This window comes from Rhinopithecus roxellana, chromosome 12 (genome assembly GCF_007565055.1).
Source record: "Rhinopithecus roxellana isolate Shanxi Qingling chromosome 12, ASM756505v1, whole genome shotgun sequence".
Classification (NCBI taxonomy): domain Eukaryota; kingdom Metazoa; phylum Chordata; class Mammalia; order Primates; family Cercopithecidae; genus Rhinopithecus; species Rhinopithecus roxellana.
Window position 1 is genome coordinate 2,603,314 of NC_044560.1, and position 27,095 is coordinate 2,630,408.

Below are 27,095 nucleotides of genomic sequence, written 5' to 3' on the forward strand. Positions count from 1 at the left end.
TACTAAACAAATGGTTAGTTAAGGGGCAGTACCTGAGCCAAAATCCTGGAAACAGTCTAAGCTGCTACTGCAAAAATTGATGCTCACAAAACCGAAACAAAACAAGCAGCAAAGCAATCCCCAACACCTTCCCCCGAGAGAGCAGGCAGACAGTAGAGAAGGTGGGGTCCTATGCCAGGGCTCCGGGAGGGGTATTCTAAGGGCCTTCAACCCTACTATTAACTAAACCATGAGCTTGCCTTCACCACGTACTTCACCCTTTTCTGCCTGGCCTCTACCACCTAAATATCCAAGCTCAATCAAGTCCCCTGGGATTACAGAAAACAGAGGCCAAAGTTCACAGAGATTACAGACTTTGAAGTAAAGAATTAGGACTCGGATGAGGCTTTGAAGAGAGGCGGGTGACTGCATGAAACCGTCTCTCGAGCTGGGGGGCAGGCGTGTGGGCACAAAGTCATAGCAGGACCACGGTGTCTTTCCTCCTCCCATCCCGTGGCCAGGCTCTCCTCGGGCAGCGGAGTGTGGAAGATGCTCCTGGCTTTGTTCTCGCCCTACTAAGACCAATTCTATCCTGTAAAATTTTGCCACTTTGGCATGGGACTTTATTACCTCACAGATCCTATTTTCTTTAGTCTTTGAGAGAACATTCTTACCTTGTGAATAAGACAAGAAACACAAGACCACAGTCCACTCACCTTGTCATCTGTGGACAGCAGGCCTCCTTTTAACTTGTTGAAATACTTGTCAGTGTAAGATACAGCATCGCGAGCACGGTGCAACATGAAGTCCCAGGTGCAGCGTTTCCTCTGCTCTCTGATCTCATATAAGTTAGCATTCAAAGCAAAATACCACCATTCTCGGCAGCTGAAATGGTCCATAACAAGGTAATCACCTCTTACAACAAAAGCAACAAAAAGGTTACCAATCCAGGACAATCCACATAACCCCACTCCTCTCCTGAGACATCTTTTCTCTTGTCAGCCACCAGTTTATATATTAAGCTCATCTTAATATTAAACCCACTAGGTGGAGAAGGCAAATCTGCCAAAGAACATCAAATAATAGATCCCAAATGTATATATCAATAACATAGTTCTCAATTGGTGTGAATTTTAATATCCGTCCCCTCCACTGACAGAATATCGAAGGCTGACTGTAAGGTAAATACCGTCTTCAGATAATTACCAAGGATGTGACTACTAAAGATTTTTAATTGAATACTTCTAACTAAAGACACGGAACTACGTAGGATCTTTAAAAAGTTTTATTATATCACGCTGGTCAAATTTATCACTGCAACATGAAAATAGGATTCAGTTTTGCTATGGAGGCTGCAAAGAGTACTATGTAAATGTTGACCAAACAACCTGGGAGAAAAAACACAGGGAAGTAGGTTCAAAGAATATTTAAAGTATTTTAATATACACCAGATCCCACCAGAGCAACGTCAGCCTACTTGCTAAATAAGACTGAGAGGATCCTCTGAATTTTACTCCACTCAGTCTAAGAGTAAGCTGATGACACCAAATAAATATACAGAAAGAATAACAATAATGATAAACAACGGGAATGGCATTCCAAGGACCAGAAAAAATCAATTGTACTTCTATCTCCAAACAAGGGTAAAGGGCAGTGAGGCGCACTTCTGATCTATGCACATAATAAGAATAGACTTCCAAATGTATTTCAGGAGCACACTGAGAAGCCCTTACTTCTTAGATATCGCCACTTTGGGTTTCCACCTTCGGAACTTCACCTGCCTCTCCTTTCGTTCCAGCTCCTTGAGGAATTCCATGATTTGCCGGTATTGCAGCTTTTTATTAGAGGTTAAGAGATACTAGGTTAGAATTGGTTTGTTTCTTTTACTCAGTTAAGACCTATATCTAACAAGAACAATTCACATTAGTTGATCCACTGAATTGAAACCCAGTGCAAACTGAACCACCAAAATATCAGCATCAAGTGGCATGTTTCTCTGAACACTCACAGTTAAGCCTATGCATTGCCGTATCGCTTGTAGTTTTTGTTCGGCTCTTAAAAATATCAAAACAAAACTAGCCTCCTTTCCAATCCATACCACCAACTAATTAAAAAAAAAAAAAACTACCCTGAGATCAACCCATTTTAACTATGTAACAGACAGTGAGTTTTATACCTAACACAATTTTGGTCTGGAGGGAAATGGTCTCAGGTGAACTTTCTTTCCTGGTGAGGACACATTAATATCAAGACTTTCACCGCAGTCACCAGTGTGACAGTGAGTAGATGCCACTGAGAAGAAAGGGCATACCTGAGAGAGTTTCAAGGGAATGGTCTCCAGCTGAATATCACAATCAATACGGGGACTGTGCCGAGACCGTAGGGGCTTCTTGGAGCAGTTTCTCTTCAAAAGAGCAGATGCAAACACAGGCTCCAGGACGTAGTGATGGCTGCGACTCTCCATGCTCCTGGCCATGGCCTCCTGTGTGTCACAAGAACATCTGCTCTGCTCAGAATGGCTTTCCGTCTGGGAGTCACTCTTTTACAATGTTGGGGTTTTATGAGAAACAGTGGAGCACAGTCACAGGCTGTGTCACAGCAGCAAATGTTTTTGTCTGTTTTGTTTTTATTCATTTTTATTCTTTTTATATGAGGACAGGATCTCACTATATTGCCCTGTCTGGTCTTGAACCCCTAGGCTCAAGTGATCCTCCTGCCTCCCAAAGTGTTGGGATTATAGGCATGAGTCACTGGGCCTGGCCAACAGCAAATGTTTTTAGGATCAAGTAACATGTTGGTATGTTATCTAATCAACAGTGTATTGTATCGAAATCCAAAAACACTATAAAACTGGGTTATAAAACTCTCTAGTATTTTAAATTTTTTATTTATATTTCTTTTTTCTTTTCTTCTTTTTTTTTTGAGACGAGTCTTGCTGTGTTGCCAGGCTGGAGTGCAGTGACGCAATCTCGGCCCACTGCAACCTCCAACTCCCTGGTTCAAGTGATTTTCCTGCTTCCGCCTCTCAAGTAGCTGGGATTACAGGCACGCACCACCATGCCCAGCTAATTTTTATATTTTTAGTACAGACAGGGTTTCACCATGTTGGCCAGGATAGTCTCGACCTCCTGACCTCATGATCCGCCCACCTTGGCCTATCAAAGTGCTGGGATTACAGGTGTGAGCCACTGCACCCAGCCTTTACGTTTCTTAATAGGTAATACATTCACACGGTTTAAAATTTTAAAGGAAAAAAAGGTGAAATCTCTTTCCTGGTCTCATCCCCAGCCACCCACTTACCTCCTCAGAGGCAACCAGCAACACCAGCTTCTCATGTCTCCCACCCAAGCCATTCTGTACACATGCAGAGACATCTGTAATTTTCTGTTTTCTTCAACAAATGCTATAAATGCTGTTTTTACCTTAGTTTAACTTCATACTATATCTTAAGAAACTATTACACAGTCATCATAAAGATCTTTACCTTTATTATTTACAGCTGCATATTGTTTTACTGTATGGATACAGTGTTTATGTAATCGAATTAAAACAAAAACCGGCCGGGTATGGTGACGCCTGTAATCCCAGCACTTAGTGAGGCCGAGGCAGGTGGATCACCTAAGGTCAGGAGTTCGAGACCAGCCTGGCCAATATGGCGAAACCCCGTCTCTACTAAAAATACAAAAATTAGCTGGGCATAGTGGCATGCACCTGTAATCCCAGCTACTCGGGAGGCTGACGCAGGAGAATCACTTAAACCCTGGAGGTGGAGGTTGCAGTGAGCCGAGATCGCACCACTGCACTCCAGCCCCAGGCAACAGAGCAAGACGCCACCTCAAAAAAAAAAAAAGAAGAAAAAAACCATCATGTACAATAGTATCCAAGTGAAAGATAACCCTGGGTGGGGGAAAAAAAAGAGCCATTTTCCCCCATTTCACTTAAACCACCTATAAATTATTTATAGAAGGATTAAACTGGCTGGGTGTGGTGGCTCACACCTGTAATCCCAACACTTTGGGAGGCCAAGGTAGGAGGAGCACTTCAGGTCAGGAGTTCAAGACCAGCCTGGCCTGGCCAACATGATGAAACCCCATCTCTACTAAAAATATAAACATTAGCTGGGCATGGTGGTGAGCGTCTGTAAACCCAGCTATTGGGGAGGCTGAGGCAGGAGAATTGCTTGCATCCAGGAGGCAAAGATCACAGTAAGCCAAGATTGTGCTGCTGCACTCCAGCCTGGGTGACAGGGCGAGACTCCATCTCAAAAAAAAAAGAAAAAGAAAAGGAAAAAAGATTAAACTGAGATGTTTTTTAATCCTTCACAAACAATAATATTTTATATCTGATGATTTATGACTTTTTAAATATCACTTAAGGGAATGCCACCAAAGTGAAGTTTAAACATAAATGCGTTAAGAAAGTTCCTCTTAAAGGCCGGGCGCGGTGGCTCAAGCCTGTAATCCCAGCACTTTGGGAGGCCGAGACGGGTGGATCACAAGGTCAGGAGATCAAGACCATCCTGGCTAATATGGTGAAACCCCGTCTCTACTAAAAAATACAAAAAACTAGCCGGGCGAGGTGGCGGGTGCCTGTAGTCCCAGCTACTTGGGAGGCTGAGGCGAGAGAATGGCGTGAACCCGGGAGGCAGCGGAGCTTGCAGTGAGCTGAGATCCGGCCACTGCACTCCAGCCCAGGCAACACAGCCGGACTCCGTCTCAAAAAAAAAAAAAAAACAAAAACAAAAACAGAAAGTTCCTCTTTAAGATTCAGTGCTGGTGCTCTGTTCATTTCAAATCTAGATGCCTAGGCCAGGTGTGGGGGCTCATGCCTATAATCCCAGCACTTTGGAAGGCCAAGCGGGAGGACTGCTTGAGCACAAGAGTTTAAGACCAGCCTGGACAACAGAATGAGACCCTATCTCTACAAAAATAAATAAATAAATGATGGAAAAAATCTAGATGCATAACTATGTTACATGCACATGCAAACAATGGAATACTATGCAGTAGTCAGAGCAATGAATTGGAAGTACAAACAGCAATATCTTAAAAACATAGCTTTAGTTGAATAAAATAAACCAAAGAAACCTATAATCTAGTATAAATGTAAAACATACATAAAATAAAGCACTATAAATTGTTCAAAGTCACATACATATCAAGTACCTCAAGCAAACACACTTGAGAGTGAATGGCTTTAGAGGAACAGTGGGTGGGAATGGGAATCAGAGATGCAGGAGACAAAAGCCTCCATGGCAGTGATCCTACGCCACTTCCCTTCCATGCTGTCTTGCAACAAAGCCCCCTGCCGAAATCATACCTGTAACTCCACCTGAGGCAAATCCCCCAGTAAAGTGCAATTGACATCCCAATAGATGCTAAATTCTGCTACGTCTAATTGCTTTTTCCGCATTAGTTTCTGTACCTGAGGTAAAAAAGACAAAGAAGAAAACAGGATGACTGTCTTTATTCGTGAATGCCATTCATTCAACAAACCATTTGTAAAAAATCATGTGTCCGGTACTTTACGAGGTGCTGTGGATATATAACTCAAAACATGCTTCTGCTCTTACAGAGTTCAAAATCTAGCTAACTGGGGATACAAACATGGAAATACATAATTTTAATGACACAGAGAGAAGCAGAAGAAAAATCTATACGATGCTATGAGCAAACAAGAAAATGTCACTGTGCAGATGACTGTCGAAAGATGTAAAAGTTTCAGGCAAATGGTCAGGTGGGAGGAAAGGGCTGGGTCAACCACACAGTCCTCCCTCAGTATCCACAGGGAGTTGGTTCCAGGAACCCCAAAGATACAAAAATCTGCAAATGCTTGAGTCTCTTAAAATGGCATAGTATTTGCACACAACATACCCATATATCCTCCCTGTACACTTTAAATCGTCTCTAGATTACTTTTTTTTTTTTTTTTTTTTTTTTTTGAGAAGGAGTCTCGCTCTGTTGCCCAGGCTGGAGTGCAGTGGCCAGATCTCAGCTCACTGCAAGCTCCGCCTCCCGGGTTCACGCCATTATCCTGCCTCAGCCTCCCCAGTAGCTGGGACTACAGGCGCCCACCACCTCGCCCGGCTAGTTTTTTGTGTTTTTTAGTAGAGACGGGGTTTCACCGTGTTAGCCAGGATGGTCTCGATCTCCTGACCTCGTGATCCGCCCGTCTCGGCCTCCCAAAGTGCTGGGATTACAGGCTTGAGCCACCGCACCCGGCCTCTAGATTACTTACAATACCTCATACAATGTAAATGCTATGTAAATCATTGTTATACTGAAATTTTTTTTTTTTTTTTGAGATGGAGTTTCACTCTTGTTGCCCAGGTTGGAGTACAACGGCACGATCTTGGCTCACTGCAACCTCCACCTCCCGGTTTCAAGTGATTCTCCTGCCTCGGTCTCCTGAGTAGCTGGGATTACAGGCATGCGCCACCACACCCGGCTAATTTTTTTATTTTTAATAGAGATGGGGTTTCACCATGTTTCCCAGACTGGTCTTGAATTTGTGAGCTCAGGCGATCTGCCCGCCTCAACCTCCCAAAGTGCTGGGATTACAGGTGTGAGCCACTGCGCCCAGCCAGACGGGGAGTATTTTTGATCCCGTGTTGGTAGAACCATGGATATGGAACCCGAGGATATGGAAGGGCAACCGTACAAAAGGCCTGATATCTTCAGGGAACAGTGAGTCTATCTGTGTAACTGGAACACTGGATGTGTGGGGTGGGGGCAGTATTGGTACAAGTGGATGAAGACATATTTGGGATGAGGAGTTAGCTAAGAGTTGAGAACAGTAGCTTGGAATGTTACTAGGTACACTGGGTTGAATGGTGTCCTCCCTTCCCCAAAAAAAAAAAAAAAAAAAAAGTCATAACCACGCAGAAGCGTGTATGTAACCTCATTTGAAAATTATCTCTTTGCAGATGTAATCAAATTAAGAGGTCATACTGGTTTAGTGGAGGCCCTCATCTAACGGGTATTGTCCTTACAAGAAGACAAACGACACAGGGAGAAGGCCACGTGAAGACGGAGGCAGAGGCTGCATGAAGCACCTGCAAGCTGAGCAAGCTCAACAACCGCCAGCAGCTAGCCAAGGAGAGATGCACCAGACAGTTTCTCCCTCAGCCTCCAGAAGGGACTGATCTGGCCACAACTCTTGACTTCAGACCTCTCATCTAGAGAATAAATTTACGTTGCTTTAAGCCATCTGGTTTGTGGCAATCTGTTAGGGCTGCCCTAGTTATCAAATTCATTAGGAAAGGAAGTTTATGCCGTGCTAAGGTGTTTGGACTTCAGGCCTTCAGTGATGCGGAGCTGCCGAACGTTTTAATGCGGGCAGGTAACACGATCAGGTATGTGCTTCAGAAAAAGAAGTCTGGTGACGGGGTAAAGTAGGGCTTTCCCTTCAGTGTGCCAGAAAAAAATGAGTTATGAGTGCCTCAAGTATGAGCCAGTGTATGGGATCAAGTTACATCTTAAAAACATGTGGTTACTCTGAGCTGGCCACTTCCAGCCCCAAGCAGCCACAGCCATTTGCCCCCGGGTACTGTACAAATACTATCTTTTTACTATGTGGGTTCTGACATGGAAAACACTGGAAAGCACTGGTACAGGACAAATAGAAAGATCCTGGAGATCACAGAACAGTGTATTTCATTAGTCCAGGTAAAACCTGACAACATCCTGCAGGGTGACGGTCATATGAGGATGGACAGGAAGAGCTATGTTTGAAATGCTTTGTAGGAAAAAGTAGCAGGACCCTGTGAATAACTAGATATGGAAATTGAAGTGTAAGAAGTGAAAGGAGGAGCACACAGCTTCTAGAGATCAGTGTGGCAGGCAAGAGCACAGGGTGAGGAGCAGGGATGGCACAGTCTTTCATAAAGGGCCAGAGAGTCAACAGCTTAGGCTCTGCGGGCCATGCAGTCTCTGCTGCAACTACAGTACTCCACCGTGGACAACACTAATGAGCATGGCTGGGATCTAAAAAACCTTTATTTACAAAAACAGGTGAGAAGCCAGACTTGGCCACAGGTCATAGTTTGCCAAGCCCTAATTTAGAGTTGGTCCACCTGTGTTCAAGGCCTGGTTCCACTTTTCACTCCACCTCTTATGCTGCAGTGTCCTTAGTAAGGTTATTAGGATCACAGCAGTGGTGAAAATCAAGGCGAACTGAATGAGTTAAATCATGGAAAGTGCTAAGAACAGTGCCTGTCATATAAAAGTACTCAAAACTGTTAGTTATTATTGGTTTTTACATTCAGTAAAATGTTAGGAAATAAAGAAAAACACTTCGTTTGGGGGACAAAATGGGCAGATGGAATACACAGGATCATTCTAGTACTTATGACAAGCTGTGGTATAACATGAAATATATTTGATCTTTGTCCCAGGTTCCTCGCACAGAGTTCCTAAAACCCTTGGAAGTTCCTGACAGGAGTGTCATTGTTGTTCCTAAAAACCCTCATGATCACACCTCAGTATATGCTAATTAAGTGACTTTTGATGGGGTCGGTAGACAGCCTCAAGATGGGGCTCATCACGAAAAGATCAAGTAATTAGAGGGTTGGGCCTTTCAGTGCCACTCACTGACCTCTGGTTGGTGGCGCTGGAGATTAAGCTGCATAAAAACTTTGAACCATGAGATCTGCTAAGCTTCCAAGTTGCTGAACACTGGAGCAGGGCGTGGCCCTCTTTATCTAGATATTCACCTGTATCCTCATCGCATCTTTTACTATAAACCAGCAAACGTAAGTAAAGTGTTACCCTAAGTTCTGTGAGCCATCCTAGCAAATTACCAAACCTGAGGAGGGGAATTGTGGGAACTCCAACTTCTAGTCAAAAGCACAGGTCACAACCTGGGCCTTGTGACTCACATCTGAAGTGGGGGGTGGTCCTATGGGACTGAGCCCTTACCCGGCGGGGTATGCAGTAACCCATTAGTGTCAGAATTAAGTTGAACTACAGGATACCAAGTTAGTATGTGATGGAGAATTGCTTGGTGTGTCAGGGAAAACCCTCACACACCTGGTGTCAAAAATGTTTTTTGTGTAGCATGTGAAGAAACAGAGTATGTTTTGAGACAAGCAGTAGTTTTAAGAAAACCACGAATATGAAGGTCAAAGGGTGGAGAATGGAATTCAAAATGTGGAAGCCATCAGCAAATATTCCCTGGTGGTAGCTACAACTATGAGTTTACCCAGGGAGTGAATTGTGAGTTTACGCAGGGAGTGTATGTAAACCGAGAAGAAAATCAAACACAAAATCCTTTCTGCCTCTTAGCTTCTTTGTGCATAAAATGAAAGTGATATAACCAAAGGTCAGAGAAAATTACCTATTTCCCTATGTCAGCAAATTTGATTTGCTGCAAACACACAAGAGACACCCATGCCCTACCACAGAAGGCAATGGAAAAGAATGTGATTCATTTACATAACACAAAATGGCAAAAGGCAGAGCCCCAAATTCCTAGAGCATGGCTTTCTTCCTGCTTTGTCATCACATTTCATACTCACAGGCTCATTCACAGCATTTTGCATGGACACATTCTTAATGCAGATGCCAAATGCAAAAGGATGGGAGGGATTGGTGACACCATCTTCAAAGCGTAAATGGACATCTTGAATTTTTAACTGCAAAGAGAAAAAAGAAAAAACAGCTGATGCACCTGCAGAATAGTGTTCCAAAGAAAAGAAAAAAGAAAAAGCATTTAAATAACTGCTATGGGTGAAATACTATAGTTAGGGGTCAAACTGCCCTTGAGCCCTTGAGCCACTAAAGGAAGCCACAGCAGACACTCTACACAAACACATCACACACATATCCAGTATCCTGTAAGTTCCTAAGAGTGTTACAATAATTCTCTTGTTATGTTATAATATGTGATATTATGTTATAATAACTCTCTTGTGATTTGCTTTTACCAAAAGGGCTCCAATACTTTCATTAAATCATTTCAGAAGACATCTTTTAAAAAGCAATTAAAGAAAGTAAAGCCACTGTATACAGACAATTGTTCCTCCTGCTCTGCTGATATCTTCATCTTTCCTCTATGTCCCCACATCTGGACCAAGGAAACCAGCACGGCACATAAACTTTGTATGTGTGTACATATGTATGTATTTATTTCCCTTAGTCCCTCCCTGTAAGTGGGCTACAGAAAAGGCACTCTGCTTCAATGAATTAAAAAATAATAACAGGCTGAGCACAGTGGTTCATGCCTATAATCCCAGCACTTTGGGAAGCTGAGGCAGGAATATTACTTGAACCCAAGAGTTAGAGACCAGCCTAGGCAACACAGCAAGACCTCACCTCTACTAAAAAATTTTTTTAAATAGCCAGGTATGATGGCACGAGTCTGGAGTCTCAGCTACTCAGGAGGCTGAGGCAGGAGGATTGTTTGAGCCCAGGAGATGGAGGCTGCAGTAAGGTATGATGGCGCCATTGCACTCCAGCCCAGGCAACAGAGATTATGCCTTAATAATAACAATAACAGAAAGTAAAAAGACAATCCACAGAATGGGAGAAAGTATTTGCAAATCTGATAAGAATCTGGTATTCAGAATATACAGAGAGCTCTTATAACTCAACAATAAAAACATAAACTGATTTGTAAAATAGGCAAAGGATGGCCGGGCGCAGTGGATCACTCTTGTAATCCCAGCACTTCGGGACGCTGAGGAAGGTGGATCACCTGAGGTCAGGAGTTCAAGACCAGACTGGCCAACATGGTGAAACCCTGTTTCTACTAAAAACATAAAAAAATTAGCTGGGCGTGGTGGCAGGCACCTATAATCCCAGCTACTCGGGAGGCTGAGGCAGGAGAATGGCGTGAACCCAGGAGGCGGAGTTTGCAGTGAGCGGGGATCGCGCCACTGCACTCCAGCGTACGCAACAGAGCGAGACTGTCTCAAAAAAAAAAAAAAAATTAGCCAGGCATGATAGTGCAGGCCTGTAATCCCAGCTACTCAGGAGGCTGAGGCAGGAGAATAGCTTGAACCCGGGAGGCAGAGGTTGCAGTGAGCTGAGATCGCGCCACCACACTCCAGCCTGGGTAACAGAGCAAGACTCCATCTCAAAAAAATAAAGAAATCGTGGCAAAGGATTCAAATAGACATTCTCCAAAAAAATAGATACACAAGTGGCCAGTAAATATATGGAAAAATATTCAGTATCCTTAGCCATTAAGAAAATGCAAATCGGCCGGGCGCGGTGGCTCAAGCCTGTAATCCCAGCACTTTGGGAGGCCGAGACGGGTGGATCACGAGGTCAGGAGATCGAGACCATCCTGCATAACACGGTGAAACCCCGTCTCTACTAAAAATACAAAAAACTAGCCGGGCGAGGTGGCGGGCGCCTGTAGTCCCTGCTACTCCGGAGGCTGAGGCAGGAGAATGGCGTAAACCCGGGAGGCGGAGCTTGCAGTGAGCTGAGATCCGGCCACTGCACTCCAGCCTGGGTGACAGAGCAAGACTCCGCCTCAAAAAAAAAAAAAAAAAAAAGAAAATGCAAATCAAAACCACAGCAAGACCATCATTTCACACCCACTAGTATACAATCAACAATAAATGTTTGCTTTTTGGTTTTTGGTTATTTTTTTTTTTTTTTTGGTTACTTTTTTTCTTTATGTCCTAAATGGTGTTAGAGAAAATGCTCTCTCACCATTTCTGCAGGCTTTTCTTCTTGAGATGGAGTCTCACTTTGTTGCCCAGGCTGGAGTGCAGTGGTATGATCTTGGCTCACTGCAACCTCCGCCTCCCGGGTTCAAGTGATTCTCCTGCCTTAGCCTCCCCACCAAGCAGCTGGGAGGACAGGCACATGCCACCATGTCTAGCTAATTTTGTATTTTAGGCTGGTCTCGAACTCCTGACCTCAAGTAATCCGCCTGCCTTGGCCTCCCAAAGTGCTGGGATTACACGCATGAGCCACCGTGCCCAGCCCCATAATCAATAATAAATGTTGATGAGGATATGGAGAAACAAAACGCTCATACATTGCTGGTGAAATCGTAAAATAGTGCAGCCTCTTTGGAAAACAGTTTGGTAGTTCCTCAAAAAGTAAGCAGAGTTAACCCATCATTCAGCAATTCTACTCCGAGATATCTATTTGAGACAACTGAAAACATGTTCACCCAAAACCCTATACACAAATGTTTACAGCAATATTATTCATAACAGCAAAAAGGAGAGCCAACCCCAATGTCCAGCAACTCACGAATGAATAAACAGAATGTCACATGTCCTGAGAAACGCAAGAACTCTCAACAAGAACATTCCCTTCAAAAGAGATTTGACCAACTTTAATATGGCTTCTGGCAGCCTGAGGCCATGTCCCGGGGACAACACAGTCCCCTATTGAGTTCCTGCCTGGTAAAGCTCAGGACTATCAAAAGAACATACCCTTTATTCCAGCCAACACCTGACATAGGCCTCTGACCTCCCTTTCTTATAGCATATTTACTGAAAAGGGTTTATAGGTTTACAGAGCTATTCAATTGTGCCATTTCTTTGAGAGATGTGTATGTATAGGTGGAGTATTCCTCATCTGAAAGGCTTGGGACAAGAAGTGTTTTGGATTTCATTTTTGGGGGGATTTTGAAATATCTGCATTATACTTAACTGGCTGAGTATCCCAAATCCAAAAATCCAAACTCCAAAATGCTCCAATGAGCATTTCCCTTGAGTATCATGTGGGCACTCAAAAGGCGTCAGACTTTGGAGGATTTCGGATTTTCGGATTTGGGACGCTCAACTTGTATCTCCAACAGCTCAGGAGTCTCTTTCTCAAGGACCTGAAAGCCATTCCTTTGAAATGTAACCATCAGGAAGGGTAGGGCCTCAATCTCCCAGTCTGAGGGAAGAGCGAATCCTAACTTTGATCACTGCCAGCAGACACAGCTAGCCTAATGACATTCACAGCGACCAACGCCTTGTCATTTTTCACTTGAGTACCCACTCACTCCACCTCCCTGCACCCTCAAGCTCCCTTTAAAAGGCCCAGCTACCTCCGCACAAGTCAGCCTGGAGCTCGGCTGTCAGTAGTTAGTGAGTAAAATCTGTTTTTATTGCTCTGACGTCCGGCTTTGTTTAATCTTTGACAATCCATACAATGGCATACATGATTCAGTCATAAAAAGGAATGAAGTGCTGAAACATGCTACTACACAGATGACCCTTGAAAACATCATGTCAAGTGAAAATGGCCAGGCCATATATCATGTGATTCCATTTAGATGAAATGTCTAGAATAGGCAAATCTAGAAAGTAGATTAGTGATTGACAGGAGCTGAAGGAAGAGGGGAATTGGTAATGACTACTTTTTTAAATTATTATCATTTTTTTAAGATACAGGGTCTTGGTCTGTTGCCCAGACTGGGGTGCAGGGGCACTATTATAGCTCACTACAGCCTTGCAGCCCAACTCCTGGGTTCAAGTCATCCTCCTGCCCCAGCCTTCCAAGTGTCCGGGATTATAGGTACATGCCACCAAGCCCAGCTTTGGCAGTGACTACCAATTGGAATGATGAAAATGTTCTGGCATTATTTAGCAGTGACCAATGCACAACCTTGTAAATATACTAAAAAAAAACACTAAACTGTACACTTTAAAAGACTGAACTTTCTTGTATAAGAACTATATCTCAATAAAATTATTTAAACTAAGATAAAATAAAAATAATGACTAATCTTTTAAAATTTGTTTGTCAAAGTTAGGAAAGTTATGAAACCAAAAACCTCAGACTGTAATTTTTGGGAACATGACATACACTGAACACATCTGGCCTGTGTCACATTGGCACTGCAAGAAAATTCTAAAGGTAGTAAGTATGGACAAAGTCTTATAACACTCATATCAGTGGGACCCTGATCAAGTTTTTGAGGATGAAACAAAATTATAATTGAAGTAGAAAACATGGCCAAGGCCAACAGCCCCAGTCCTGTAACTCATCAAATTGCCACCAGATACACCAGCAAGAGGTTAGGTATCTTAGTGAGCTGTTCGCAATTTCACAACTCACTATGTCATCAACTAGAGACGAGGCATCCAACCTCTCTCATTTTACAGGTGAAGAAATTGAGACCAGAGAGGTGAAGTGATTTGCCCTGAAGCCATATAGTCATCAAGGCTCAAATAACCTGGATTCTTACAAGATAAATCCTTTAGCAGGTGGGATTCCAACATTCAAAAAGAAAGTGCAGGAAGTGAAATGGAAGAGATGTGAAAACTCCTTCTCATGCCAGCTGAAGCAAGAAAACTCTATGTCTGCCACAGAACATAGGACTTGCTTTTCAGGTTTTCCCCTTGGCACAGCCTACAAAAGAGCAGACCTGAGCAGCCAGCCCCATCTACACCTTAGATCAGCTGAACCCACGAGAAACGGGAAACTGAGAAACATATTTAAGCCTGAGAAATCCCTCTCATGTTGACACTTTTATAAAAGTCAGCAGGACTTACTTCAATATTCTCCACAATCCTCGTAACTACGGAGGCGGTAACTGAATACCAATAGGACTCCCCTTTCTGCTGGCGTTCATTCTACAAAGGCAAGAGTCAGCGTTAGCTCAATCTAGTGTTCTTGCTCATCTTACACGTGTCACCACAACTGCTCTTATGGCCCAAAAGATCTCTGCCTTGCCTTCCATTTCTCCTCCAGGGCTTGAAGTAGTGCTTTCTTGCGTTCCCTTTCCAACAGCTTCTCCTTTTCATCATTGAAATCCTGTATTTTTTCCGGGGCTCCAATTAAGTGAAGGCTGGAGATGGAGATCACCCAAGGGTCCACATGGGGGCGATAAAAGGGAATCTGAAGGGTTACTTTCCCAACGAAGCCTGGAAGGAGAAGGAAAGTCTCGTTCACAGTGTGTACATTTTTAATTCTTTCCATTTTTTGGTATTGTCACAATTTTGTTTAAGGAGCATGGATTGCTGTTATTACTTTTTTTTTTTTTATTTAAAACAACAGCCAGCAGGCTCTTGCACATGTGAAACAAGTGTTAGGAGGCTGACATCTGTAAGAACAAGGTATAATCACTTATATAAGCTGGAAAAAGTTTGTGAAGACTTCACCACATCAACAGTAACATCCCTCCTCTAGAAACCATCTCCTTTTGGCCGGGCGCGGTGGCTCAAGCCTGTAATCCCAGCACTTTGGGAGGCCGAGACGGGCGGATCATGAGGTCAGGCGATCGAGACCATCCTGGCTAATACGGTGAAACCCCGTCTCTACTAAAAAATACAAAAAACTAGCTGGGCGACGAGGCGGGCGCCTGTAGTCCCAGCTACTCGGGAGGCTGAGACAGGAGAATGGCGTGAACCCGGGAGGCGGAGCTTGCAGTGAGCTGAGAGCCGGCCACTGCACTCCAGCCTGGGCAGCAGAGCAAGACTCCGTCTCAAAAAAAAAAAAAAAAGAAACCATCTCCTTTTCCAAGCGGAGTACACCTTACACTTCCTTAGAGTGTCTTTCTTCCCCGGGCCCCGCACAAGCCCATGGACACTAAACTCATGTATTGCTCATTATTCATTGTCTGGTTGATAAGTACTAGTTGGGAGTCATCAGACCTATGATATATCCAATCTTGAACATCCCCACCACAAACTGAAACGTAGGTAACATGGCACTGGCCTTCTCTCAATAAAGAATTCTGATTCTTCATGAGAACCTGAGCTGATGAGAAAGCCAAACGGCTCGGCAGAATTGTGATACTTATTTCCCAAGTTCTTCCATTTCTAGCCAAACCTCCTAGAATACAAGCTTTCTTTATATTCAATTTATAAGAGTCAAGCTATGTTGCCCAGGCTGGTCTTGAACTCCCGGCCTCAGGTGATCCTCCTGCCTCAACCTCCCAAAGTGCTGGGATGCCAGGTGAAAGCCACCAAGCCCAGTCCAACAATGGTATTTTTAATGACAACATCAAGTGATCAACTGTGTAATCCAGTAATAAATTCAGAAATTTAGCTGGGCTTGGTAGCACGTAGCTGTATTCAACCATTTCAACTAATAGTTGGGGAAGCTGAGGCAAGAGGATCTCTTTAGCCTGGAAGTTCAAAGCTGTAGTGAGCTATGATAGCATCCCTGCACTCCAGCCTGGGTGACAAAGCAAGACCCTGTCATAAATAAATGAATGAATGAATGAATGGAGGCCAGGCACGGTGGCTCACGCCTGTAATCCCAGCACTTTGGGAGGCCGAGGCAGGCAGATCACCTGAGGTCAGGAGTTCAAGACCAGCCTGGCCAACAAGGTGAAACCTCGTCTCTACTAAAAATACAAAAAAATTAGCCAGTCGTGGTGGGGCACACCTGTAGTCCCAGGTGCTTTGGAGGCTGAGGCAGAAGAATTGCTTGAATCCGAGAGGCAGAAGTTGCAGTGAGCCGAGATCGCACCACGGCACTCCAGCCTGGGTGACAGAGCGAGACTCCGTCTCAAAAAAAAAAGGAAAAGAAAAAAGAAAAATGAAAGGGGAAAGAAAAGGAAACCTTGAATGTAGAACAGAGGTTCTCACATTTTAGGAAACATAAGAATCACCTGGAGTGCTTATTAAACACGTAAGTTCAACGACATTCCCTCAGAGATTCTGATTCAGTCGGTCTGGGGATCACCTGACCTCCCTACCACCATCACAAGGTCATCCTGATACGAGTGGCCCAAAGACCACACTCTAAGACTGGCATAAACTCTAACATTTGCTATATCCTTCCTCTAACTGATCAAATTGATACAAACTCCAGGGCTCTCAGTTTTCACATCCCAAACAATTTAAGACTCAAATTTCCTCCCCGTCCTTTAGTTCCACATACCAGCTTTGACTTCAAATGGTAATTCCAATTCTTTCAAGGCATCTTTCTTTAATGGCAAGTTTTCTAATTCAACAGCACCTAAAAATAAAAACAGCATCATGAAATATCCATTTAACAAATACAGTAGGCTACCTACTACTGTGTGTAAAGCATTGAAGGTTAAAGGAAAAGTTTTACATCTAGAACAGACTACATCATCTGTAGATTAAAGTTTTACATCTAGAACAGGCTATATCATGTGTAGGTTAAAGGGAAAGTTTTACATCTAGAACAGGCTATAGCATGTGTAGGTTAAAGGGAAAGTTTTACATCTAGAACAGGCTATATCATGTGTAGGTTAAAGTTTTACATCTAGAACAGGCTATATCATGTGTAGTGCTACCACCAGCCCATACACTTCATCTAAATGAATTTCCAGGCCATCGGCTCTAACATCTACATGAGAGCTGAAGCTTAGGCACTGATGAAGAGTTATGACCAAGAGTTACATTTTCCATAACAGGCCAGATAGTAAATATTTTAGGGTTTATATGATGTCTGTTGCGTATTCTCCTTTTATTTTTTTTTATGAACCTTTAAAAATGCAAAACCCATTCTTAGTCTGCAGGCCAGATCTGGCCCGCTGGCCCCTTTGCTGACCCCTCGCTTAGGCTAATATTTACCAGAGGAACATCAAAATCTGACTCACCTAGGATGAAATGCAGGCTCCTGGGCCCCACCCACAGACCAACTAACTCAGAATCTCTGGGATTGAAGCACAGAAACTTGCAGTTTCTAACAAGTTCCTTCCACCCTCAATCCCTCCCCAAAATGAGTATAGCACATACAGTATTCAAAAGTCTATGATCTAATTAAATGAAACTGGTCTTCAAAAGGAATTACACTCTTCTCTTCTGGGAGAACTTCTTAGCACCTCTACTTACAAGTGCAATAACTGATCAGAAAGCAAAGGAAGGAACAGGACTGAGAGGTGACAATGTGTAGCAGTCCTCAGCGCCCCCTCGGCCTCAGCGTCCACTCTGGGGGCGCTTGAGGAGCCCTTCAGCCGGCCACAGCACCGTAGGAGCCCCTCTCTGGGCTGGCTGAGGCCGGAGCCTCCTCCCTCTGCTTGCCAGCAGGTGTGGAGGGAGAGGCGCGGGCGGGAACCGGGCGGGAACCCGGGCTGCGTGCTGCGCTGGCTGGTCGGTGTGAGTTCTGGTGGGCACGGGCGCCGGCTCAGCAGGCCCCGCACACGGCGCTGCCGGCCGGCACCGGGCCAGGGCAGTGACGGGGTTAGCACCCGGGCCAGCAGCTGCGGAGGTTGCGCGGGGTTCCCCAGCAGTGCTGGCCCGCTGGCACCGCACTCAAATTCTCGCCAGGCCCTAGCTGCCTCCCCATGGGGCAGGGTTCAGACCCGCAGCCTGAGGTGTCTGAGCTCCTCCCCCTGCGGTGGGCTCCCAGGCGGCCTGAGCCTCCCTGACAGGCACCGCCCCCTGCTCCCTGGCGTCCAGTCTGGGCGACAGCCCAAGGACTGAGGAGTGCAGGCACAGCTCCACACTGGCAGGCAGCTCTGCCTACAGCGGTGTGCAGGATCCACTGGGCAAAGCCAGCTGGGCTCCTGAACTGGATGGGAACTTGAAGAACTTTTATATCTAACCGGAGGATCGTATGTGCACCAATCATCACTCTGTGTCTAGCTCAGGGTTTGTAAATACACCAATCAGCACGCTGTGTCTAGCTCAGGATTTGTAAACACACCAATCAGCACTCTGTGTCTAGCTCAGGGTTTGTAAATACACCAATCAGCACTCTGTGTCCAGCTCAGGGTTTGTAAATACACCAATCAGCACTCTGTGTCTAGCTCAGGGTTTGTAAATACACCAATCAGCACTCTGTGTCTAGCTCAGGGTTTGTGAATACGCCAACTGGTACTCTGTATCTAGCTAACCTAGGGGAGCCTTGGAGGACTAGCACTCTGACTCTGTGTCTAGTGCAGGGATTGTAAATGCACCAATCAGCACTCTGTGTCTAGCTCAAGGTTTGTAAATACACCAATCGGTACTCTGTGTCTAGCTCAAGGTTTATAAATGCACCAATTGGTACTCTGTATCTAGCTAACTCTGTATCTAGCTAACTAGCACTCTGCGACTCTGTGTCTAGCTCAAGGATTGTAAATGTACCAATCAGCACTCTGTCAAACCAATCAGCTCTCTGTAAAATGGACCAATCAGCAGGATGTGGGTGGGGCCAGATAAGGGAATAAAAGCAGGCTGCCCCAGTCAGCAGTGGCAACCTGCTCCGGTCCCCTTCCACACTGTGAAAGCTTTGTTCTTTCGCTCTTTGCAGTAAATCTTGTTGCTGCTCACTCTTTGGGTCCACGCTCCCTTTATGAGCTGTAACACTCACCGCGAAGGTCTGCAGCTTCACTCCTGAAGCCAGCGAGACCACGAACCCACCAGGAAGAACAAACAACTCCAAACGTGCTGTCTTTAAGAGCTGTAACACTCACCACGAAGGTCTGCAGCTTCACTCCTGACAGCGAGACCACGAACCCACCAGAAAGAAGCAGCTCCAGACACATCTGAACATCTGAAGGAACAAACTCCGGACAACCCATCTTTAAGAACTGTAACACCGCAAGGGTTCCCAGCTTCATTCTCGAAGTCAGTGAGACCAAGAACCCACCAATTCCGGACACGGGACCACCACTGAAAATTCTTTTCAGACCCAGCTTTTATGACTTAAACCCAAAAGTGAATAGACAGGAGGGCAGCTAGATCCATCACTCTCCTGGCTATGCAAGCCATTCGCCCTCACGTATACAGAGCCCTGCTCTGTGGGAGGCACTGTGATGGCCACTGGAAATGCAAAAAGAGAAGGCAGAGTCCCCATCCTTAAATCACTGCGATTGTTTTTACAAAATTGAGCGACAAAAGGCAATTTTTGAGCAACCTAAGTCTATCTGAGATACACATTTTTCAAGAACAGGGAGTACAGACAACAACCATTATTTGGTAAGAAATGCAAGAGAGCCTTTTACTCCAAGTACAAAATAATGCAGAAAACGTGATTATGTTTCCCTTTAAATGACTGTTCAGGACTTCGGGTTACTGGTTTCTAAAGAATTCAGGCCAGGTGCGGCAGCTCACACCTGTAATCCCAGCACTTTGGGAGGCTGAGGCGGGGGAATCGCTTGAGCCCAGGAGTTCAAGACCAGCCTGGGCAACAGAGCAAGACCCCAACTCTACAATAAATTTTTAAAAATTAGCCAGGCATGGTAGCATGCACCTGTAGTCCCAGCTACTGGGGAGGCTGAGGCAGGAGGATCGCTTGAGCCCAGGAGGTCCAGGCTGCAGTGAGCTATAATCGCACAACTGCACTCCAGCCTTGGTAACAGAGCTAGACCCTGTCTCTAAAAAGAAAAAGGGGGAAAAAAAAAAGAAAATTCAAATCTAGCAACTTGGCAGATTCTGAACAAATACAATCAACTTATTTTTTGATTTTTGCAGGAATATTTGTCCACATGGGCCATGCCCCCCCACCCCACCACCATACCTTAAGACTAACGGAAAGGAAAAGTTTATAACCCCAGTGAAACAACCCCATATCCACATTTGGGGAGAAAATGAATATAAGGGGAAAAAACATCATGAAACGTTTCCCTTAGTTGAAATAGACTTAAAGGTGGCAATTCAGGCCGGGCGCGGTGGCTCAAGCCTGTAATCCCAGCACTTTGGGAGGCCGAGACGGGCGGATCACGAGGTCAGGAGATCGAGACCATCCTGACTAACACAGTGAAACCCCGTCTCTACTAAAAATACAAAAAAAAAACTAGCCGGGCGAGGTGGCGGGCGCCTGTAGTCCCAGCTACTCGGGAGGCTGAGGCGGGAGAATGGCGCAAACCCGGGAGGCGGAGCTTGCAGTGAGCTGAGATCCGGCCACTGCACTCCAGTCCGGGCGACAGAGCGAGACTTCGCCTCAAAAAAAAAAAAAAAAAAAAAAAAAAAAAAAAAAAAAAAAAAAAGGTGGCAATTCAATAGTTTCTTCTTTTGAATAGCATGATTTACACTTCGAACCGCCTTATTTTTATTTTTATTTTGAGATGGAGTCTCGCTTTTGTCGTCCAGGTGAGAGTGCAATGGCGCGATCTCGGCTCACTGCAACCTCCGCCTCCTGGATTCAAGTGATTCTCCTGTCTCAGCCTCCCGAGTAGGGACTACTACTACTCCCGACTACAGGCGCCTGCCACAACACCCGGCTAATTTTCTGTATTTTTAGTAGAGACAGGGTTTCACCACATTGATCAGGCTGGTCTTGAACTCCCGACCTCAAGTGATCTACCCACCTTGGCCTCCCAAAGTGCTGGAATTACAGGTGTGAGCCACTGCACCCAGCCCGAGCCACCTTATTTTTCAATGCCCAAATCTGTCACAAAGGCAAGTGAGCTCTGGGCTTCCCTGGCAGTTGTACAACCTTGGGAAAGTAAAGGGAATTACAGGCAACTCATATCACGAAAAATTAAAGCTGAAGCATGGAGGGCAAAGGAGAAGATCTAGAAAGGACAGAGAGAATGTAAAGGAAAAAATGAGAAGAAACAGCCTACACCAAGCCAAAAGCAAAGGAATCTGGCGAACCAGAACAGCCATGGTTTAAGACTGAAGATTTCCTAGTCCCCACCCACTCAAATATGCACCCACGACTGGCCCTGCAGGGAAAGGTCCCTCCAAAGATCCAAGCAGAAAAGCACCCAAAGTACTGAGTGCTTTAGAAATGATAATGTTGGTCACTTACTCCAGGCAGACATTACAGACTTACTCACGGATGTCTCATCCAAAAACTCCTCATCTCAGGCAAGAAATCTACTCACTAAACTGGGAGTAATTTAGAGGTTGGTCATTTCTTAGTAATTTCTAATGGTTACTGAATTCTCTTCCCTCTGCTCCAGGTTAAAGAATCAACCTAAGGTTCAGCGCTTATAAAAACAAAAAGGAGGGAATGGAAGTTTTGGGTTACAAATATACGATATGCCCCAGGGTGAAGTTCAGACTCTGACATGGTACTGGCAGCCTCTACCTTCTTTTTTTTGTTTGAGACAGAGTCTCACTCTGTCAACCAGGCTGGAGTGCAGTGGTGCGGTCTCAGCTCACTGTAACCTCCGCCCCCTGGGTTCAAGCGATTCTCCTGCCTTAGCCTCCTGAGTAGCTGCGATTATAGGTGCCTGCCACCGTGCCTGGCTAATTTTTTTTATATTTTTAGTAGAAGCGGGGTTTCGCCATCTTGGCCAGGCTGGCCTTGAACTCCTGACCTCAGGTGATCCACCCACCTCAGCCTCCAAAAGTGCTGGGATTACAGGCATGAGCCACCTACCTTCTGGCCCCAAACCATTTCAAAAACACCCTGCAAGTTTTCAGCCTCTGCTCACAGGGTGCATTCCACCTGGAATGTGGGGACCTGCCCAGGGCCACCTATGGAAATCCTGCTAAAATCCACTCAAGGCTGGGTGCAGTGGCTCACGCCTATAATCCCAGCACTTTGGGAGGCCAAGGCAGGAGGACTGCTTGAGCCCAAGTGTTCAAGACCAGCCTTGGCAACATAGTAAAACCCTATCTCTACAAAAAATAAAACAAATAGCTGGACCTATGGTGGTACATGCCTGTAGTCCCAGCTACTCAGGAGGCTGAAATGGAAAGATCGCTTGAGCCCAGAGAAGTTGAGGGTGCAGTGAGCCGTGATGGTGCCACCACACTCCTGGGGTGATAGAGCAAGACCCTGTCTCCAAAAAAAAAAAAAAGAAAGAAAAAGAAAAAGATCCACTCAAAAAGCTATCTCCATAACCTTCCCAGAGTCCTGCAGGCAGAATGGACAGCTCCCTTCCTTCACACCCCTCGCATGATGCCTGTATTTCCAGAATAACCATTTCATCTACACTCCCTTGTATTACTATATAATCTGTCTCCCAAACAGGTTAACAGTCCTCTAAGATCAGGGACTATAGAGGTGGAATAAGAAGATGGATGCGGTGGTTCATGCCCATAATCCCAGCACTTTAAGAGGTCAAGCAGGAGGATCACTTGAGCCCAGAGTTGCAGACCGGCCTAGGCAACTTAGTGAAACCCTGTGTCTACAAAAAGTAAAAAATTACCCAGGCATGGTGGCATGCACCTATAGTCCCAGCTACCCTGGAGGCTGAGGCAGGAGGATCGCTTGAGCCCAAAAGTTCACGGCTGCAGTGAGCTATGATCCTACTACTGCACTCTAGCCTGGGTAACAGAGTGAGACTCTCTCTCAAATGAAAAAAAAAAAAAAAGAAAAGAATAGCAGCTACCATTTAGTGTGGTCTTACTGTGTCCAAGCACTTCATACACATTATCTCATTTAATCCTCACAACAATACAAATAAATAATATTAGTTTCTCCCTGCTAACTTTTATATTTTTAGTAGAGATGGGGTTTCACCATGTTGCCCAGGCTGGTCTAGAACTCCTGGCTTCAAGTGATCTGCCCACCTTGGCCTCCCAAAGTGCTGCAATTACAGGTGTGAGCCACCATGCCCAGCATCAATAAATGTTTTTGAATGACTGAACTTTTTTTTTTGAAACAGGGTCTTGCTCTGCTGCCCAGGCTGGAGTGCAATGGCAAGAACACAGCCCAGTGCAGCCTTGACCTCCTAGGCTCAAGCAATCCTCCCACCTGAGCCTCCCAAGTAGCTGGAACCACAGGTGTGCACCACAACACTCAGCTAATTTTTTTTTTCAGAGAAGGGATCTCACCACGTTGCCCAGGCTAGTCTTAAACTTCTGGCCTCAGGTGATCCTCTGGCCTTGGCCTCCCGAAGTGCTAGGATTACAGGTGTGAGCCACCACACCCGGCCTCAATAAATGTTTTTGAATGACTGAACAAGTGAAAATGTTTGGGGGGAAAGGGTCTTGCTCTGTCACACAGGCTAGAGTGCAGTGGAGGGAACACAACTCCATGCAACCTCAACCTCTCCAGCTCCAGCGATCCTCCCACCTCAGCCTCCTAAGTAACTGGGACCACAGGCACGCATCACCACACCCAGTGAATTTTTTTTTTTTTTTTTTTTTTTTTGTATAAAAGGGATCTCACCATGTTGCCCAGGCTAGTCTTGAACTCCTGGCTTCAGGTGATCCTCTCATGTTACTCTGTATTTTGTTTATTTGTCTTTAAGTCTATCTCCATTCTTAAACAACTCATGTTACTTTGCATTTTGCTACTTTTCGTATGTGGATACAATCATATATATATATATATACACACACACACACACACACATATATATACAATCTCTTTGAAGTCCAAACTGCCAGCCAATCCAATCACACAGATATGACCATGAGGATGGATGATGATAACTAACATTGTCTGAGAGCCTACAATATACCAAGAACAGCTCTAAGCTCTCTGACCCACATTAATTTCTCAGTCCTCAGAACCTTACGAGATAGTTCATTATTATCTCCAATTTACAGAAAGGGAGAGTGAAGCATGAAGAAACTGAGTAACCTGCCCACATTACTGGTAAATGGAAGAACTGTGATTCAAACACATAGTTTAGCTAAATGAATCAATACCCTTGACCACTATTTCAGTCCCCTTTGCATCTCTCAAAGCATCTAGAACAGTAAATATCTGTAGATAGATTGAAATGACATTCTCAGCCGGGTGCAGTGGATGACGCCTGTAATCCCAGCACTTTGGGAGGCCCAGGTGGGAGGATCACTTGAGCTCAGAAGTTTGAGACCTGCCTGAGCAACATGGTGAAATCCCATCTCTACCAAAAAAATACAAAAATTAGCTGGGCGTGGTGTTGCATGCCTGTGGTCCCAGCTACTTGGGAGGCTGAGGCAGGAGGATTGCTTGAGCCCAGAAGGTCAAAGTGGCAGTGAGGTGCAATCACGCCACTGCACTCCAGCCTGGGCGACAAAAAGAAACCCTGTCTGAAAAAACAGAAAGAACATTCTCATTCCTATCTAGTACCCTCTCTATCCCCACACACTGCTTAACTGTGTCAGAGATGAACAAGCAGATGAACCAACTTCTTTACGAAGCCATTCCCTCAGTACACTTCCGTGCTCCCAAGATGTTTCTGGCCAAGCTCTGTGATGTGCTTTGGATCCATAAGCATCAGGTACCATACTAACACTAGTTATGAAAGAAAAAGCATTTTTCTATCCTGCAGAGAAATATTCTTCAAGTTCAACAGGTTCATTAAAAGCCATAAAGAATAATGTTTTTAGAAAGGAAATAAGGGCAGAAAAGCAGTTTAAGGTACCAGATAGATAAACACAGTTGTTGTTACAAGATATATTCTAAAACTGCTGAGCAATGTTAGTACAACTCTGTAACACATCAGATATCATCCATTGCTATTTATTCATTTCTTCAGCAAATGCTGTTGCCATATCACTCCCGACAGAACCAGCTCTTTGATTAGCAGGGTCACGGCCTGCAGCTCTCTTTCTAGGCCCTGTTACCTACACCTCATACAACGTAGTTAGCTTCACAGTGGTCTGAAAACTTCAATAAGAGACCAGAGAGGTGAACTTGACACTACTATCGCACTCTGAACGCATCCTCTTCTCTGACAGACTGCTCACTCTTGCTTTCCACTTAGCTCCTGTTTCAGGACAAGAGGGAAACCAGAATAGGAAAGGAAAGGAAGAGAGTGGGGAGGCATAACCATGACAGCTTTGCCCATGGCCTATCGCTGCTACAATCATTTGGTCAGAAAAACATGGAAAGCAACACTTTTTTTTTTTTTTTTTTTTTTGCGATGGAGTTTCACTCTTGTTGCCCAGGCTGGAGTGCAGTGGCGTGATCTCAGCTCACTGCAACCTCCGCCTTGCAGTTTCAAGCGGTTCTCCTGCCTCAGCCTCCCGAGTAGCTGGCATTCCAGGCGCCCGTCACCACGCACAGCTAATTTTTGTATTTTTGGTAGACAGAGGTTTCAACATGTTGGCCAGGCTGGTCTCAGACTCATGACCTCAGGTGATCCGCCTGCCTCGGCCTCCCAAAGTGCTGGGATTACAGGTGTGAGCCACCACGCTCCGCCGGAAAGCAACACATTTAAAGGAACAGGTGAACCACTGGTACTCTATTCTCAGACTATGCAAACAGCTGTGTCACTGTTCCCTCTAACCTGTCCTCGTCCACTTACCAAAACTCACATCCACGAAGGTGAGGTTTCACTGTATTTGAAGTCTCCTTTCCATTTCCTAAGATTTTACACACTTGCAGACTGACTTTCTTCTCTTTCTACATATGTTAAAAAGCTCCATTTTGAGTTGAGCAAAGAGAATTTAAATTAAAACAAGGAAAGGGAGAAAATGCAGCTTTCAAATTCCCATGCCAAGTCAGGGACTGCATTTACCAAGTCTAGGCCTGTAAAGGGTAAAATGTCTCAAGCTTCAGGTACTTACTATTAAGCAAGCCAAAACCTCAGAAATTCTGTTGAACATCTCACAGTAATCAATTTTAAAACTTTTATTGAGGGACTACTATATGCCAGCAGGCTAGGGACTTTAAATGTTATTCCAGTTGATCCTTATAGCAACCCTCTGGAGGTATCTCTGTCTAAAGAAACTGAGGCTTAGAATTTCAATATGACCTATTGTTCACATAGTTAATAAATGACAAAACAGTATTTGAAGCCAAAATCAATGCTACTGTCAGTACATTGTGGCTGCCTCCACAAAGCTTCATAAAGCTAAAAAATTAACTGGGACTAAGCACAGTCACCAGTAGTATAGCTTATTTTGCTTTTTTTTTTTTTTTTTAATATTTAATAGTTCCTTAAAATCTACAACAATATAGCTATAAAGTTACTCTGTAATAATCATCAGGGTCATATGGGACCTTTTACACACATTTAGTACAAAGCCATCTGGGCATTAAGTTTTAAGATTCTCAGTACAACAAAAAAAATACAAAAACAGAAATGCCACCTGTAAAGCTGTACCTCACCCAGAGGAATACTCACCTTTCAGAAGTGCAACGGAGAGCTGGTCAGTGTTCAGGTTATTGACATATTTCCCCAAATAGGTATTGAGAACCCAGGCTACAAGGCCTTCCAACATGACTATATCCTCAGGAAAAGGTGTTTAGAAATCATGGATCATTCTTTATTTCTCTCTTTCATGGTCACAGAAAAATCTGTGAAAGGAAAATAATGAAAATCAACATAAAAACTGAATGATTTTCTAAGCCAATTTCATCCCCTACCTGCCTGAAGGTAGATGAATGCAAAGAACAGGCTGGAGTGCAGCGGCACGATCTCGGCTCTCTGCAATCTCTGCCTCCCGGGTTCAAGCGATTCTCCTGCCT

General features: G+C 44.7%; 1 protein-coding gene across 5 annotated transcripts in view; it reads right to left on the bottom strand.

Moving 5' to 3' along the window:
* VPS13D (vacuolar protein sorting 13 homolog D) overlaps positions 1-27,095 on the bottom strand; it is a 294,906-nt gene that overhangs the window by 263,070 nt on the left and 4,741 nt on the right. For 3 of the 5 annotated variants that reach the window (XR_004060385.1, XM_030942225.1, XM_030942227.1), the window contains exons 1-9: positions 26,752-26,848; positions 16,773-16,850; positions 14,616-14,806; positions 14,435-14,515; positions 9,497-9,613; positions 5,299-5,403; positions 2,291-2,461; positions 1,713-1,813; positions 696-864 (exon numbers count right to left, since the gene is read on the bottom strand). Coding sequence is in view for 4 of the 5 variants with exons in the window: in XM_030942225.1 (XP_030798085.1) it covers positions 696-864; positions 1,713-1,813; positions 2,291-2,461; positions 5,299-5,403; positions 9,497-9,613; positions 14,435-14,515; positions 14,616-14,806; positions 16,773-16,850; positions 26,752-26,848 (1,110 nt within the window). In the remaining variant the exon portion in view is untranslated. Of the gene's footprint in view, positions 1-695; positions 865-1,712; positions 1,814-2,290; positions 2,462-5,298; positions 5,404-9,496; positions 9,614-14,434; positions 14,516-14,615; positions 14,807-16,772; positions 16,851-26,751; positions 26,925-27,095 lie in introns of those variants that run through there. The other 2 variants (XM_030942226.1, XM_030942224.1) reach the window with 1 other exon arrangement.